Source organism: Phyllostomus hastatus, unplaced genomic scaffold (genome assembly GCF_019186645.2).
Source record: "Phyllostomus hastatus isolate PE091 unplaced genomic scaffold, TTU_PhHast_1.1 phas_contig_348, whole genome shotgun sequence".
Lineage (NCBI taxonomy): Eukaryota > Metazoa > Chordata > Mammalia > Chiroptera > Phyllostomidae > Phyllostomus > Phyllostomus hastatus.
In genome coordinates, this window is record NW_025333860.1 from 10024563 (window position 1) to 10040254 (window position 15692).

The following is a 15692-nucleotide window of genomic DNA, read 5'->3' on the forward strand; positions in this document are numbered from 1 at the left end:
CCCAGGAATGTACCCTGGCTGGGAATCGAACCTGTGACACTTTGGTTCGCAGCCCATGCTCAATCCACTGAGCTATGCCAGCTAGGGTGAGAATTTTTAACATAAATGGATGTTGGATTTTGTCAAATGCTTTTTATGCATTGATATGATTATATGACTTTTATCCTTCATTTTGTTTATATGTTGTATCATATTAATTGATTTGTATATATTGAATGAAGCTTGTATCCCAGAAATAAATTCAATTTGATCAAGGTGTATGATCCTTTAAATGTATTTCTGGATTTGGTTTGCTGATATTATCTTGATGACTTTTCCATCTATGTTCATCAGGAATATTGGCCTATAGTTCTCTTTTTTCTTTTTCTTTCTTTTGTAATGTCTCAGTCTGGTTTGGGAAGCAGGGTAATGCTAGCCTTGTAAAATTAGCTTGGGAGTCTTTCCTGCTTTTCAACTTTTAATTTTTTTTTATTTTTTTTAAAGATTTTATTTATTTATTGAGAGAGAGAGAGAGAGAGAGAGAGAGAGAGAGAGAGAGAGAGAGAGAGGGAAACATCAATGTGCAGTTGCTGGGGGTTATGGCCTGCAACCCAGGAATGTACCCTGGCTGGGAATCGAACCTGGGACACTTTGGTTCCCAGCCCGCGCTCAATCCACTGAGCTACGCCAGCCAGGGCTTTTTCAACTTTTTAGAATAGTTTGAGGATAGGTGTTGATTCTTCTTTGAATGTTTGGTAAAATTTATCTATGAAGCTATCTGGTCCAAGAATTTTATTTGTTAGAAGTTTTTGATTAATGATTCTATTTTTTAGTAGTTATTGGTCTGTTCAGATTTTCTGTTTCTTCTTGATTCAATCTTGGAAGATTGTATGTTTCTAGGAATTTATCCATTTCTTCAAGGTTGTCCACTGTTAACACATAAGTGTCTAGTATTTTCTTATAATCCTTTATATTTCTTTGGTGTCATTTGTCACTTCTCCTATGCCATTTCTGATTTTATTTATTTGGGTGATGACCCTAGTTAAAGGATTATCAATTTGTGTATCTTTTCAAAGAACAAGCTCTTGGCTTTGGGTGTGTATGTGCATGTGTATGTGTGTACATGTCTGTATTACTCATCTGTTTATTTCCATTCTGGTCTTAATTATTTCCTTCTTTCTGATCACTTTTGACCTCTTCCTCCTTTTTCTAGTTACTTTAGGTGTAAGGTTAACTTGTTTGATATTTTTCTTCTTTTTCATGGTAGGCCCATATTGCTATGAATTTCACTCTTAAAACTACTTTGGCTGAGTGCCATAGATTTTTTTGTGTGTCACTGTGTTTTCATTTGTCTCAAGGTATCTTATGATTTATTCTTTAATCATATTGTTAATCTATTGTTAAATCCATCTGCTCTAATATGTCATTTAAGGCAGCTGTTTCTCTGTTCATTTTCTATCTGATGAGCTATCTATTGATGTCAGCAGGGTATTAAAGTCCCTTCCTATCACCATATTACTGTCAATGTCTTCTTCCATGTCCATCAACATTCATTTTATATATTTATGTGCTGCTACATTGTGTGTGTGAATGTTTATAAGGGTTATATACTCACATTGAATCGATCCTTTTATCATTATGTAATGCCCTTCTTTGTCTCATTATATCTTTGTTTTAAAGTCCATTTAGTCTTACGTATTACCTCCCCAACTTATTTTTGTTTTCACTTGCATGAAATATCTTTTTCTATCTCTTTATTTTTAGTCTGTGTGTCTTTTCTTTTTTCTTCTTTTACATTTTTATTATATTTTTTCCATTAACATTTAGTTCTTTTATACCCTCTTCCCCCCACAATGACACACTGTTGTCCATGTCTCCTTTTCCCTTTTTGTTCAATCCCTCCACCTCTGCACTCTACCCTCCCACCCTTAGCTGTCATCCAGCTCTCTATCTACTAGTATGTCTCTATTTTCCTTGTTAGTTCAGTTCATTCATTAGATTCCACATATGAGTGAAATCATATGGTATTTGTCTTTCTCAGATTGGCTTATTTCACTTGCCATAATGTTCTCCAGGTCCATCTATACTGTCGCAAAGGGTAAAACTTTTTTATGGCCAAGTAGCATGCCATTATGTAAATATCCTATAGTTGTCTTATCCACTCATCTAATGATGGACACTTGGGCTGCTTCCATATCTTGGGGATTATAGATAATGCTGCAGTGAACATAGGGGTGCTTATGTTCTTCCAAATTAATGTTTTGGATTTGTTTGGATATATTCCAAAAAGTGGGATTGCTGGGTCAAAAGGTAGATCCATTTTTAATTTTTTGAGGCATCTCCATACTACTTTCTACAGTGGCTTCAGCAATCTCCACATCCTCACCAACACATGTTGTTTGTTTATTCATTGATGATGGCCATTCTGACAGATGTAAGATGATATCTCATTGTGGTTTTAATTTCCATATCTCTGATGATTAGTGACATTGACCATCTTTTCATATGTCTATTGACCATCTGTATGTCCTTTTTGAAGAAGTGTCTATTCATGCCCTTTGCCCATTTTTTTATTGTGTTTTTGTTGTTTTTTGTTCAATTTTTTAGTGTTGAGTTTTTTAAGTATTTTATAAATTTTCAGTATTAACCCCTTATCAGATGTATCAGTGAATACATTCTCCCATCCTGTGGATTGTCTTTTCATTTTGTTGATATTCTCCTTTGCTCTGCAAAACCTTTTTAGTTTGATGTAGTCCCATTTGTTTTGTTTTGTTTTTTTCTTGGTTTCCATTACCTGGGGAGATAGACATAGTAAAATATCACTACAAGCAACGTCCACAATTTTGCCAGGCTAAAACTGGGCTGTGTGTGTCTTTGGATCTCAAATAGATCTGTTGTGGACAGCATCTATATGGATATTCATTGTTCTATCCATTCAGTCACCATATGTCTTTTAATTGGCACATATAATCCATTTACATTAAAATAATTAGTGATAGGTATGTAGTTATTGCCATTTTATTATTCATAAATTAATCTTTTTTTCTTAAAGTTCCTTTAACTTTTTTTTTAGTAAGCTTGGTGGTGATGAGCTCCTTCAGTTTTCTCTTGTATGGGAAGATTTTAATCTTTCTTTCCATTCTAAATGCTAGCCTTTCTGGGGAGAGTAATCTCAGTTATAGGTCCTTGCTTTTTATCACGCTGAATATTTTGTGCCAGTCCCTTCTAAACTGCAATGTTTTGTTCAGAAATCAGCTGAAAGTCTTATGGGAGCTCCCTGGCAGGTAACTAACTGCTTTTTCTTGCTGCTTTTAACATTCTCTGTCTTCAATCTTTGGCATTTTGATTATGATGTTTCTTGGTGTGGGCCTCTTTGGGTTCATCTTGTTTGGGACTCTGTGCTTCCTAGACTTGTATGTTTATTTCCTTCTGTAGTTTAAGGAAATTTTTCAGTCATTGTTTCTTCAAATACATTTCAATCCCTTGCCCTCTACTTCTGGTACCCTATGATTTTAATGTTTTACAAGAGCTCCCTTAAACTGACCTCATTTTATTTAAACTCTTTTTTCTTTTTGCTGTTTTGAGTGGGTGTTTTCCACTACCTAGTCTTCCCAATTGCTGATTTGATCATCTGCTTCATCAAATTTGCCATTGATTACATCTAATGTATTCTTCATTTCAGTTATGATAGTCTCCATTTCTGACTGGTTCTTTTTTGTGTTTGATGACTCTTTGTTGAAGTTTTCACTGAGTTAATCTATTCTTTCTCTAAGTTCATTGAGCATCCTTATAACCAGTGTTTTGAACTCTGTATCTGACTGATTGCTTGTCTCCATTTCATTTAGTTCTTTTTCTGGAGTCTTGCTCTGTTCTTTCATTTGAGACATGTGTTTTGTTTTGTTTTTGCTGCCTCATTTTGGCTGCCTCCCTGTGTTTTTTTCTATGTGTTATGTAGATTTACTATGTCTCTCGATTTTTGCAGAATGGGCTTAAATGTGGTAGGTGTCCTGTGGGTCCTAGGTTCTTAGTCTACCTAATCACCTGAGCTGGGTATTCCAAGTGTGTTACTTGTGTGCATTGTGTGTGCTCTCTTATTATAGTTGATCTGATTGCTGTTGGCATCTCAGGAGGTGGGGTTGACCTTCAGGCTGACTGGCTGTAAGACCTGACTATAGTGGAGAGGTGTGCAGGGGATGGCCCCATATTGCAGGAGTCACTTGTGGGGCTCTGGTGCCAGCTGAGTTCACCCTCCAGGTGTGTCACTTGTGGAGCTGATTGGGCAGTGCTCTGGTATGTAGAGGTAGGTAGCTACTAACATTGTTATTAGTAAAGTTGAGGTTTTAAGCACAAATCACCTCTGCTGTACTGGCTGCTGACTAAAGTGATCTCCCAAAGTGACCATACAACCCCTAAGAACTCACCAAAGTTAAACAGGAATATGTATGTCTGTGTGTCATCCATTCTTATCTACCAAACAGCAACAACAACAGCAAGTATTTTTGTACTGCTTATTCCTCACAAAGTGATTTCCTATGCATGGTTTCACTGGATTTGCAAAATTAGGCTTCAAGGCAGGTAAAGCAAGTTTTGTTTTTATCTCAGCTTTCGGGCTGCTGCCTTGCATCATTCCCATGGAGTGACAGCCCAGGGGATGCCATCTACATAGTGTGCACCCCTCCTCCAGAGTCCTGCAGAGCAGAAATACTGCCCTCTTTCAGAATAGGAAATTGAAGCCCAGAGCAGTTAAATGAGTTGCCCAGGTCACACAGCAGAGGAGAAAAAGATTCTGATTTCCAAGTCAGGTTATAACTAAGTATTTTGTGCTTTTCCATACATGTGTCACCCTGACTATAGTCATCATAAAGATTGTGATAGGGTATAGTTCTCAGTGCCAATCTTTCCACCCAATATTAGGCTTTGGGGCATCTGGACCTTAGGATCCTGCGAGATCACTGGAGGAGAAATTCCTCACTGTGCCAGAGTGTGATATGGCACATTGTTACTCATCCTTGTTCTAGATGTGCTGCACTCAGGACATTATTTTGTGGAAAGGAAATGCCTGCACATCCAAGCAAACCAAACTGTGGAGATAGTGACCTACTCTTCCTCTCCATAAGATGGGCTTACATGAATATTCAATGACGAGGACCCCTAAGACTCTATTGACTATCCCACCTGTGTTGTCATCTTATCACAATCTGTGTTCTGTGCGAAAAGCTACAATTCAGTATTAAAGAAATACTCAAAGTTTGAGAAAAGTAACAGAAATATTTATTAAAGTGGTACACTTGTAGTCCATGCAAAATGAAAGTAGGTCCTTCACATTCACTAATCCCCAAACAAAATAACCATCAAGAAATATTAAAACACACATTTTATTAGTTTCATTTCATTTCCTAATTGCTCAAAGTCAGCTTACCCATTTACTGCTGTGTGAAATGCTTAGAGGCAAGGCGCACATTAAAGGGATTATTTCCATGTAATCCCTCCCTCCCAGAGGGTAGGAACTGATCACTTATGAATTCTGATTTACGCTCTATAACAATATCAAATGGAGGAAATAGTTATTGTAAAATGATAGAGTCAGTAGTAGGGTAATACAGTAGGAGAGTATAATTTAATAGCAGAGAGAAAGTACCTCATTTTCGGTAAAAGTTATGCGAGCTTTTTTCAGGAATAGCTATTAGCCAAACTGAATTTAGCCTCCCATTTTTCTGGCTATACCCTTGTTAATTGATACATGTTGAAGATGTGTAGCCTGTTAAGATTTTAATCAAATGGCATCTGGGATTAGATGTGATCATTTTCCTGGAACTTGGGAATACTGATTGCTATCTGGGTATTAGGCTCCCTGTGACAGCCTTCCTTCTTGACAGCAAAAAGAATGCAGGCATTCAGGTGGAATTTGGAGGGATGATGCAAGTTACACAGGAAAGGCAGATACATAGGCAGAGGTTTTAGGTAAATATCCACCAAGAAACTTATAAGAACTTCTCACTAGTTGTGTAGTATATCGTAGCTGTCCTGAAACCATTAAGAATAGCAGAGGACTGGGAAATGCATTAGTGACCTAGGAAAAAACGTTTACTTGTTCCCTTGCTGATACATCTCTCCCTGTCATAGTACCTATAACCCGAGTACACTATTTTAGGAGCATTATTGCTATTCTTGGAAGGAGGTAAGAGTTATAGCATCAGAAGAGTACAGAGGTAAAGCCAATTCTTTTCAGCAACTTCCACCTCCTTAGACAGCACGGCACCCAGCTGCCGGCCGTGCCAGACACACCGCTGCACTAGGCCATGCCTCTGCTTCAGGCCAAACCCCCTCTGGTAGTTCATGTTCATTCTCTACCTTTAGAGTCAGCCTAGTATGAAGAGTATACAAAATAAAACATTTTTAAAGCCCTCAAGGAGATGTGTACCATGAATTTTATTAGATTGAAGGCAAAACAAGCTGATACCAGCAGAAAAACAAAATGGCTGCTTCAGACCCCAGTTGACCTCTTTTGCATGGAAAATTCTCCATATGATTACAGAGCTAATGAGTAATATTTAATGAAAACATTATGCCTTTGCATATATTTGCAAGCAGCACTTCTTCCATTTACATTTACATAAAAATAAGCTGGTACATATAAATACACATCTTGAAAACCTGTGTGCTTTAAGGAAAATACTCATCTGCTATCTCTGGCTATTTCTATCCAAAGCCCAAACTTCTCAATGAGAAAACTGTAGAATTCAGTCAATCATCCAGTTGACACCAAACATGAAAGCATTTGATGATGCGTGGATAAAAGAGCGGAGCTCCAGGCAGACTCATCCACATTTCACTGAATGTGTTGGCTTTATGCAAACAACAGTGTATGAGAAAAAGAACTGGCCCAAACAATTGCTAAATAAATACATGTGGAAAAATCTTTCTCTTTCAGTTTCAAGAATCCTTAAGCTTTTGAGCCTTAGAACCAGGATTGTTTCTTGGGGCTGGGTGTATTTCCTTGTATATTTCCTTTTCTGCTCAGAATCTGAATCACAGTGGTGCTGAATATGGAAATGAAAGCCTGTGACACCTCTTTCCCACTCTCTCTTCCCCTGTAGGTGGAGCTGACAGGCAGCAGCGTCTTTGACTATGTCCACCCCGGGGACCACGTGGAGATGGCAGAGCAGCTGGGCATGAAGCTCCCACCTGGGCGGGGTCTCCTCTCGCAGGGTGCCACTGAGGATGGAGCCAGCTCAGCGTCTTCCTCCTCCCAGTCAGAGACCCCCGAGCCAGGTGGGAATTGCAATCCCAACGTGTGGGTCGGTGGGCAGGACCTTTGCCAATGATTTCACACAAGTTGCCAGTGTGAGGAGACTATAAATAGGTTTAATGGTATTTAACAATTCCATGCAGCTTTCTGTCCCATGCAGTAATTAAATAAGGAAGAGATTTGAAAATAAGGAGACATTTTAATAAGTATAATCCAGAGATCTAATTTCAGTTGAACAATAGATATGAAAGGTACTATTTCCTTTAGTTTCTCTGTCAAATTACTGGACAGAAAAGGTTCAGATTTGGAAAGCCCTCTTCCTTTTATTGTTTCCATGGCTAAATGTATTGCATTTAGTTATTATGCAGCAAAATCTATGGCAGGGACTTTTGAATATGAGCTTGCAGCGAATTAAAAGTATTAACGGACTAGCAGAAATCTCGATTCCTTTTTTTTTTTTAAGTATCAGGAGGTACTTGAAAGATGTGAACAGATAAATTAAGGCTAAAAAGAAAACAGAAATGGCTACATTTTAAACTGCCTTTCTACCCTCAGTATTTAATTAGATCAATTGTATAGAGGAATGAACAGAGGTGACATTCCTCATTGGGATTCCTTCCAGGACTCTTATAGACTTTGCATTCAGAATGTTCCCATTTTCATTGTGTTGTACTGATGATAATTTAAGTATTAGGGGAAAATCCATTTATAAATTAAACAAAATGACTTGATATCCATCAGTCCCCTAGTTCATCAAGCTGTTCAAACACGGGGAAGATTGGCTGGTCGGCCTGGGTCTTCCGAGAGCGCTGGTAATTAGATCTGCGAAGGATTTATTCTTTGCTGATTGGGGCTTTAAATTAATTGAAGTTCCACATTTGTGGTTTTGTCCTTTTTGTACTTTTTTAGAGGAGATATTTCATATTCTTCTGTGGTGGAGTGCCTGGCCAAGCAGCACTGGTTTAAATGTTAATTTTTCTCATGAGAAGTTTAAGATTTTTAATGAATCAAGGCCTGATTTGAAGTGCAAAGTTTTATTTGCTTACTTAGGATATTATTTTTGCACTCTAAAGATGCTTGTACTTTACCTGACATGTTGTTTTCAGATAGATGTCCAACACAAAAGCATTTTATAGAAATAAAAATGGAAAAAGTTGTCTATCTAAAGATTACTGTTAAAATACCTCTATATACTTCTAAAAAATTAATTTGACCTGCTTAGAAATAATCACAGTGTATTTGCTCACACAGAAGGGAAAAACATATTTACCCTTTCTAGATGTAATTTAATTCCAGCTGGAATCAATCCATGTTTCCTCATTCAAGTCACCTGTAGCTTGCGGGGGATCATATGTATCATCAGTGAGCATCCTTCTCCACTTAGCTCTATGCATGAGGAGAGAGTATTTAAGACTATTCTTTACCATTTTAAAAGGAAAATTCTTTTTGGGGGGGCAACGTGGTCAGGTATTCTTATACCGTTAGTGACAATACTGAATAGCTATGTCAGTGCGATCACTGGAAATGCTTTCTCAGTCACATCTGGGCGTATTGGAGAAGCAGCACGTGGAAGTAGTTCTCTCTTCTTTCTTGGTGGGGCTGGATTGGGGAACCTGGGTTGCTCCTGACTCAAACACCCGGTGTGTAAGCATTCAAGTTTACAAACTTGATCTAAGGCCTTAGGAGACTGGACTTGGTTTCCCTGAATCACAAACTCTCACATTAAGTAGAAATTTTGACACCCCTATAATCTGACTTCCAACCTGTATAGCCATCCCTTTATAGCAAAACCAAGAGACAGCCTTCCAGTCTCTGCTGGAACTTCCTCCTGATGGGAAGGTACGGGGCTTCCCACTCCACTGGGGAGCAGCTCTAATAGAAAATTATCCTCAATACAGAGCCAAAATCTACTTTGCTGTAACTTCTCCCTTATGGTCTGCCCTCTAGGACCATATTTCAGATTTATACCTTCCTCCCCATCACAGCCTCTCAAATCTATAAAGTCAGACCCACCAAATGCTCCCTTCCCCCTGCCTCCCTTCCTTCCCAGGTCAGACAGCCCTACTTGCACAAACATTATTGGATGACATGCTCCTGAGACTCTCACCACTCTAGTCACCCTCCCCTGGCTGTGCTTCAGTTTGTTGGTGACGCTCTAATAATACAGTTGCAAGAACTGAGTGAGCCCTCAGATGTCTCCTGACTGGTACAAAGCAGAGGGACTGTCACCTTACTATACTTCTGTCAAGGCCACCTAAGGTTGAATGAAGTCTTCTGAGCAGCTGGCTTACCTGCTGATTCATATTGAGCTTGATATCTCCACAAACACGTTAAGGGTGACTTGTCACTTAGAAGAGACTTTGATACGGAGGAGAAAAATGTCCCTAGCCTGTACACCAGTTCTGCTAGGCTATCCTAAGCTAGAGTCAAAACCAGCAGTTTAAACTTGAATGTACAAACCCTGGTTAGACCCGATGCCTTCTCTGAAGCACCAGTGTGCATAAAACAACTCCAGGTGCACTATGAGAACTTAACTGAGATTCTTTCAATTCTGGATTTTAGAATAACATGTCTCCTTTAAAGTTGCTCTGTCATTGAACATTGAAGTGTGATTCAGATTTTAACTTGGGTTTCTTACCCCAGCCTTCCTTGAGCCAAGCTAAGTAGCACAATCAAAAACCGCTTTCTACATTCCATAATGGCCTGGGCTTCTCTGCGACAGTCACCTACCAGGGTTTCTCTTCCTTGACGGAGAGTGTCTCCTCCACCATCAGAGAATGTTAAACTTACTTTGCTTTAAAAGTCTGTAGTGTGGGGCTACTTTCAGTCTTTGTCTTGAAAAGGCAGTTAGGTTGACTGCCCCAGTACCGAGAAGCAGGGCAGTGTGCTACCTTTAACTAAATATCTTCACTAATGCAGATCATGGCTCCAAGGGAATTACTTTAAAAGTTCATGTCAGGCACTACATGCCAAAGCTGCTTATGTTTCTTAAAAGCTGAAAGAATTTTAACAAGATTTCCTAATTCCTAATAACATGAAAGAACATTTTTGAAGACTGTTGTTTGTTGCATCATAATCTTTTAAACTCTGGTAAAACACGGATTCTTTTTTAAAAATAGTAGTGTAATTTGGTTGGAAAAGGATGTCAATTATGAAAATGAAGGTACTAGTAGGTATGAAATTTTTCGGAAGCCCTGATGTGTTCAGTGTAGCGTTACTAAATGACTGAAATCTAAATAACATTTGGCATTATAATAAAAGGAAATAAGTGACTAAACCAGCCTAAGAAGCAAGAGACTGCACCATAATAGAAATTCTGTCTTTGAACGGCCGGCCTTTGATTTTCTTGTCTTAAACAAGTCTCAAGATAATGCAAGAAAAAAGAACTCTGTCAACTGGACAACAACCCAAAATAAATATTTTATCTGTATGCACACTTATTAATAGTTAAATAATAGGATATTTCTTTTAGGGAAACCTTAAGGCATGTGTAAGAAAAATAAATAGGTGGCTTATTTCAAAAGTTCTGAAGTTCCAGATGCCTATTTAGGGATTGACCCCAGCGCTCTGCAGTCCTGCGGGCCCCTGACCATGAGCAGCCCAGAGCCTCTGGAACGTGATGTCTGGATATTTTGGTTTCTCTTCGTAGATCTACATGAGTCTTTTCGTTACTTCTAATGATTCTGTAATCTTGGGATTATGAGAGCTATCCTCTTAATAAATTTCAATGCTGTATTTTTTAAATGCTTGCTGCATAAAAAAGCAGCTCTTTTAAGAAATCCTGGAGGTACTTTTAAAATCTTCCTATTTTGAAAGCAAAGAGTAATATTAGGTTAGGTCATAAAATTGTTGTATTTTACTCCCTCCTCCTTCTTACTACAAAAGGTTGATTTTCACCAAGTGATAGAATTAATTCATGCTCATTGTAAAAAATTCAGAGAATGCAGGAAAAAAAAAACAACCAACATGACATTACCCCCAAATAACCACCATTCATGTGTGCACACTCTATGTCTATCCATGTAGATTCGTTTCTGTTCCTGTATACATGTGTAGTGATGTGGTGGGCTTGTCTGTTTGGTTAAATAAGATCATAACATCCGTGCTTCTGGTAGCCTGCTTTTCCACATAAGCTCCCAGGCAACTTTCCCCGTCATGTTTCTCACTTTAACATAAAATTTCCTCTCTGTCTCCAGCGGTTTGTCCCCCGCTAGCTAACAGTCAGCTCCCAGCTGTGGGACCACTGTCAGGTGTAACATACCTGGGTCCTGCTTTGTAGGAAATTCAGCCCGGACAAGAGGTTCTTGCAGCTTATTGAATGGGTGCAAGCTCACAGAGGGAGAAATCAATACCGCACCAGGATTTAGACAATTTAGCAAAATGTATGAGACAGTACTTTTGGTGAAGAATAACTACAGCAGCGTGTTAACCATTTGTTGTCTAAAAATAGAGGTTATTGTGTTTTGTCTGAAGTTTCAGGCAGACCTAGCCTGTTATGGATGGGGGGGGGTGAAGATAATCACTGCAGTGGTAGGATCTTTGTGCTATTATGCCGCCTTTGTGTCCTGGATATTTTAAAGGCAGGCAAAATTGAAGCAGTTGAGGGCTTGCCTGAATAGAAATAATCTGCATTTTCTACATATGCCTTCATGCTATGGTAAATTTGTTCAGCTCCGATTCTACAGGAACTCAATTCTTCTGAAATCATTAGACAATTTTCACAAGTGATATGATTAGAGAAACAAATGAATGTAAAAAATTATCTGGTGTTCAGATCAATATTTTGTTTCAAAATCTGCTTAGATATGAGATACACTTGTACTTTTATGGGTAAATTACTTAGCACCTAATATAGGGTTGTTGGAATGTAGGGTTCTTTTTTTTATTATTGGTTCATTTCCTGTCAATGAACTGAATTTAGAAGTCAGGCAAGGGAAACCATCTTTCTAACCCCACATCCAACCCCAGTCCCCAGACAGTGTGACTGTATCTACAGCACTTTCTGCTGTACTGCAAATGTCAAACAGAAGGTGTAATGGATTTAATATTAGTGCTGGCCAAAGTGTTGAGGGAGCTGTTAATAATGTCACTCCAGTTATTGATCTGAAGCCTTTGAAAATCAAAGAAAAGTGAGAGATCCCTTACTGGGGAAAGGCACACAGTGACTGGTTTTTATTGCCAATATATTTCTACATATAGAGTGGCAACTTTCTGGAATTATGTTATCACCATTAATCTCTGTGAGATTTTTGGAGTCATTATATGGTAAGATAATATCATGGAGACTGCTCTGCATGCTAATGCTGAAAGATATAAATAGTGTGGAAACTCCAGCCTTCAAGTTGTCAAATGATAGGAGGTTTATTAGCACTTGATTTATTCTTGATGACAATGTTGGATCCACTGGAAGTGTAAAATACAAACTGTATAGTCACCAGGATGAGCTGTCCTCTACTTTTGCCTTTTTAAAACTCTCATTACAAGCCATAGTGGCTCACTTGAGATAGAAATGAATTTTGTTCTTGTAGTAAGTGTACCTTTTGAGGAAACTGGTGATTCTTGAATCTGAATGGCAGCTTGTATGCAGTGAAATCCCTGCTTTCCATAGTCCCCAACAAATAAATGAAATTAAAATGCATAATTTATGTTGAACGTTTATCAACTGTAAACACACCTTGAATTCTTTTCCATGTCATATAACATAAGCAAAGAGAAATCCATCAGACAATGTACCATGGTCATCTCTCGTGCACTGCGTAGGTGATGCCTCTCCCCAGGCACTGCAGCAATGATCCAGACACACTCACCATCTCCCCCAACTGGCCCACCTCTGCTAATGCCCATACTCTCATGGGTGTCCCCACATCTAATGGTCAGAAAGCAGCCTGCAAAAACTAATATTTTCATGACCCAAAGAGATCGTCAACTAGGCATAAACTCAGTTTTTATCCAAAACTTATCAATATGATTTCTTTTCCTTAGCTAGGTCATTGTTAGTTTGAAATGAAATAGAAATTATCTTTTATCACTCCTAAATGAAGATGACATATATACTTCAAAAATAAGCCAGTACTATTACAGGGGCTGCCTTGCCAAATTCAAAATGCTTCTTTGGCCTCAAAAAAGCCACCTTGATGTAGTACGACTTTTCAGTGCAGAAAGTAGGCTATTCTTGCATGCACCTTTATCCCCAGCTAAGCTAAGCGTGGTCAACTGGAACTGCCCCAGAAGAGAATAAATATTTCCCTGTGTTCTCTTCTGGTGCAAGGCCTAGGCACACTCACCACCTCTTTATGTGTACACTCACACTTTTTTGTCTGTGTACAATGAGTACATTTGCGAAGCAACCTTGTACTTCTAGGATCTTACCCGAGGGAACTAAAAACAAAAGTAAAATAAAAATCTCTTCCTCCCACCAGGCTCTGCTGGCCCAGTACCTGAGCTCTGTCCTTCCAGGCCAGCTCCCAGAATGCAAAGTTGCAACACAAAGGCATCATTTTGGGCTTGACACCCTTGACCCATGAAAATCCTTGCTGGTGACTCACATAGCTGCTGAAAGGCAGCCTCCCTTCTGTTCCCAAAGAAGATGTTAGATCTCAGCATACGTCTGCATGACATTCTGATACTTTTCCTTCCAAAATTTCGAAGAGTGGTTGTGACTAAAAAAGTGCAGCTTTTGTATAAATTAATATGGTGGTATTTGCAGGGTAGTAAAATGATTTGTCTGATAATAGGACAGGCCTCTTATCAGAATACACAATAGGGTCACTCAACTTATATGTAGCATTTTTTCTTAAACCTGCCATTGAAGATTTAGAAAATCAATTTTTTAAACCCATTATTTTTAACAGCTGTTTTATATGGCTTTCCAGGTCATAATTTTGACTTTCCTTTACCTATGGTGATAAGGGGTACACTTTCAGAGTTGCTAAAATGAAACCCAAGACAAATTGTTCATGGATGACCTGTTCTTTCCCATTAAAAAAAAATGAAAAAATGTGGCTTTGTCATTGGATAATTAAAAATTGTAGATTCTATTTCTGTAACTCTTGCCTTGAACAAAGCACAAGTTATTTACTTTTAATACATACCACTGCACAGAAATTTCATCCCTGTCCAAATTAGACCATTCTGAATTCTTCTCCTGCACTAAAGAGCAGACTGACAAAGGATTGGTTACCTAGCATTGACTGAGCTTTGCAGGGTGCACATATCAGAAGAGGCAGAACTGGCTAGAAACCATTTCCACCCCTAGTGAGCAATTTACTCATGATTGCTCTGGGAAAATACTGGAAATATTGCTTCTGTGTAAAGTTTGCAACTTCAGTTGTCAGCTCTTGGCCAAACAGCTTTTCCCGAGTACAGCTTCAGAAACAAAGCGAACTCAGGCCCCCTTGACCGTGGCTGGTACTCACATCCAATCTGGGGTATGCAGAGCACAGAAACCGCCAATCACAGGAGTTAATTCATACCCTGTCCCTCCGAGGCAGGCCACTCTGTTATCCTTATTTTACAGGTGAGGAGAAAGGGATGGAAATTTTAAGTGATTTGCCCCAAACACAAGTTAGTTTATCAGCCGAGATTAGTTAGAGAAAATGGTACAAAATTAGGGCTAGATAGGCGGGAAGTCTAGGAACTAGGAGAACGGAGAGACAACCCTGGTAGGAGTCGAACCAGAGGAATTTTCTCCAAGTGGCTTCTGAACTCCAGAGACAAATCTGGCCAACCCCATATGCACTTATGTCATTGGACTAAAATGTCTTTTTTAAAAAATACAGTCTCTCACTTAGGACTCAAGTTCTCTATCTAATCCATTCCTCTGCCTTAATCCGTTCCTCTGCCTTCATCCCAACATTGTTTCACCATAGAGAACAGTAGCATCTGCAGCAGTTATAGGCAGAATGGAGCCCTGAGTCTCTCAGTTCCCATTAGGTGCATGCCTCCCTAGCCAGGAGCACAGCCAAAATCATCTCCGTGCATTTGATCTTTGCTGTGCCTTGGCCATTGCTGGGCCCAGCTCTCTGCAGCTTCTCTGGGCTCTTCCTTTCTGAACCAGTCGCCCCAGGTAGGCAGGAGAAGAAGACAGAGCAAGAAGAGCAATGGGGTCCATCAGGAGGTGTCACATGCTCTTGGAGGCATGTGCTCGTGAAACACTATCATGGCTTCTTGGGGCCCATGGGAAATGTCACCAACTTCTGTTAGTTGACCGACTAGCTTGGGAGAGGGAAGAACTTATATCTTTTCTTTAGATATTATTAACCAAAGTAAATTCTCATTCAAACCCAGGCCCACCTGATAATAGTGATTGGACTATGCAGTAAACTGTTGAGTACGTGTCGATCATGCAGGTGTCAGACCTTATACGAGGCACTGAGGAAACAGATGATGCTCCTGGCTCCCAGGAGCTGACCATTGTGTGAGGGAGACAGAACATTAATACAACGCGGAAGTGTGATGACGACCA

General features: G+C 39.2%; 1 protein-coding gene across 1 annotated transcript in view; it reads left to right on the forward strand.

The window, feature by feature from the left end:
• The window catches only part of NPAS3 (neuronal PAS domain protein 3), an 851962-nt gene that overhangs the window by 721335 nt on the left and 114935 nt on the right, over positions 1-15692 (forward strand). Inside the window, exon 5 of the mRNA XM_045841074.1 lies at positions 7077-7251. Within this exon, the coding sequence (XP_045697030.1) occupies positions 7077-7251 (175 nt within the window). The remainder of the gene's footprint in view (positions 1-7076; positions 7252-15692) is intronic.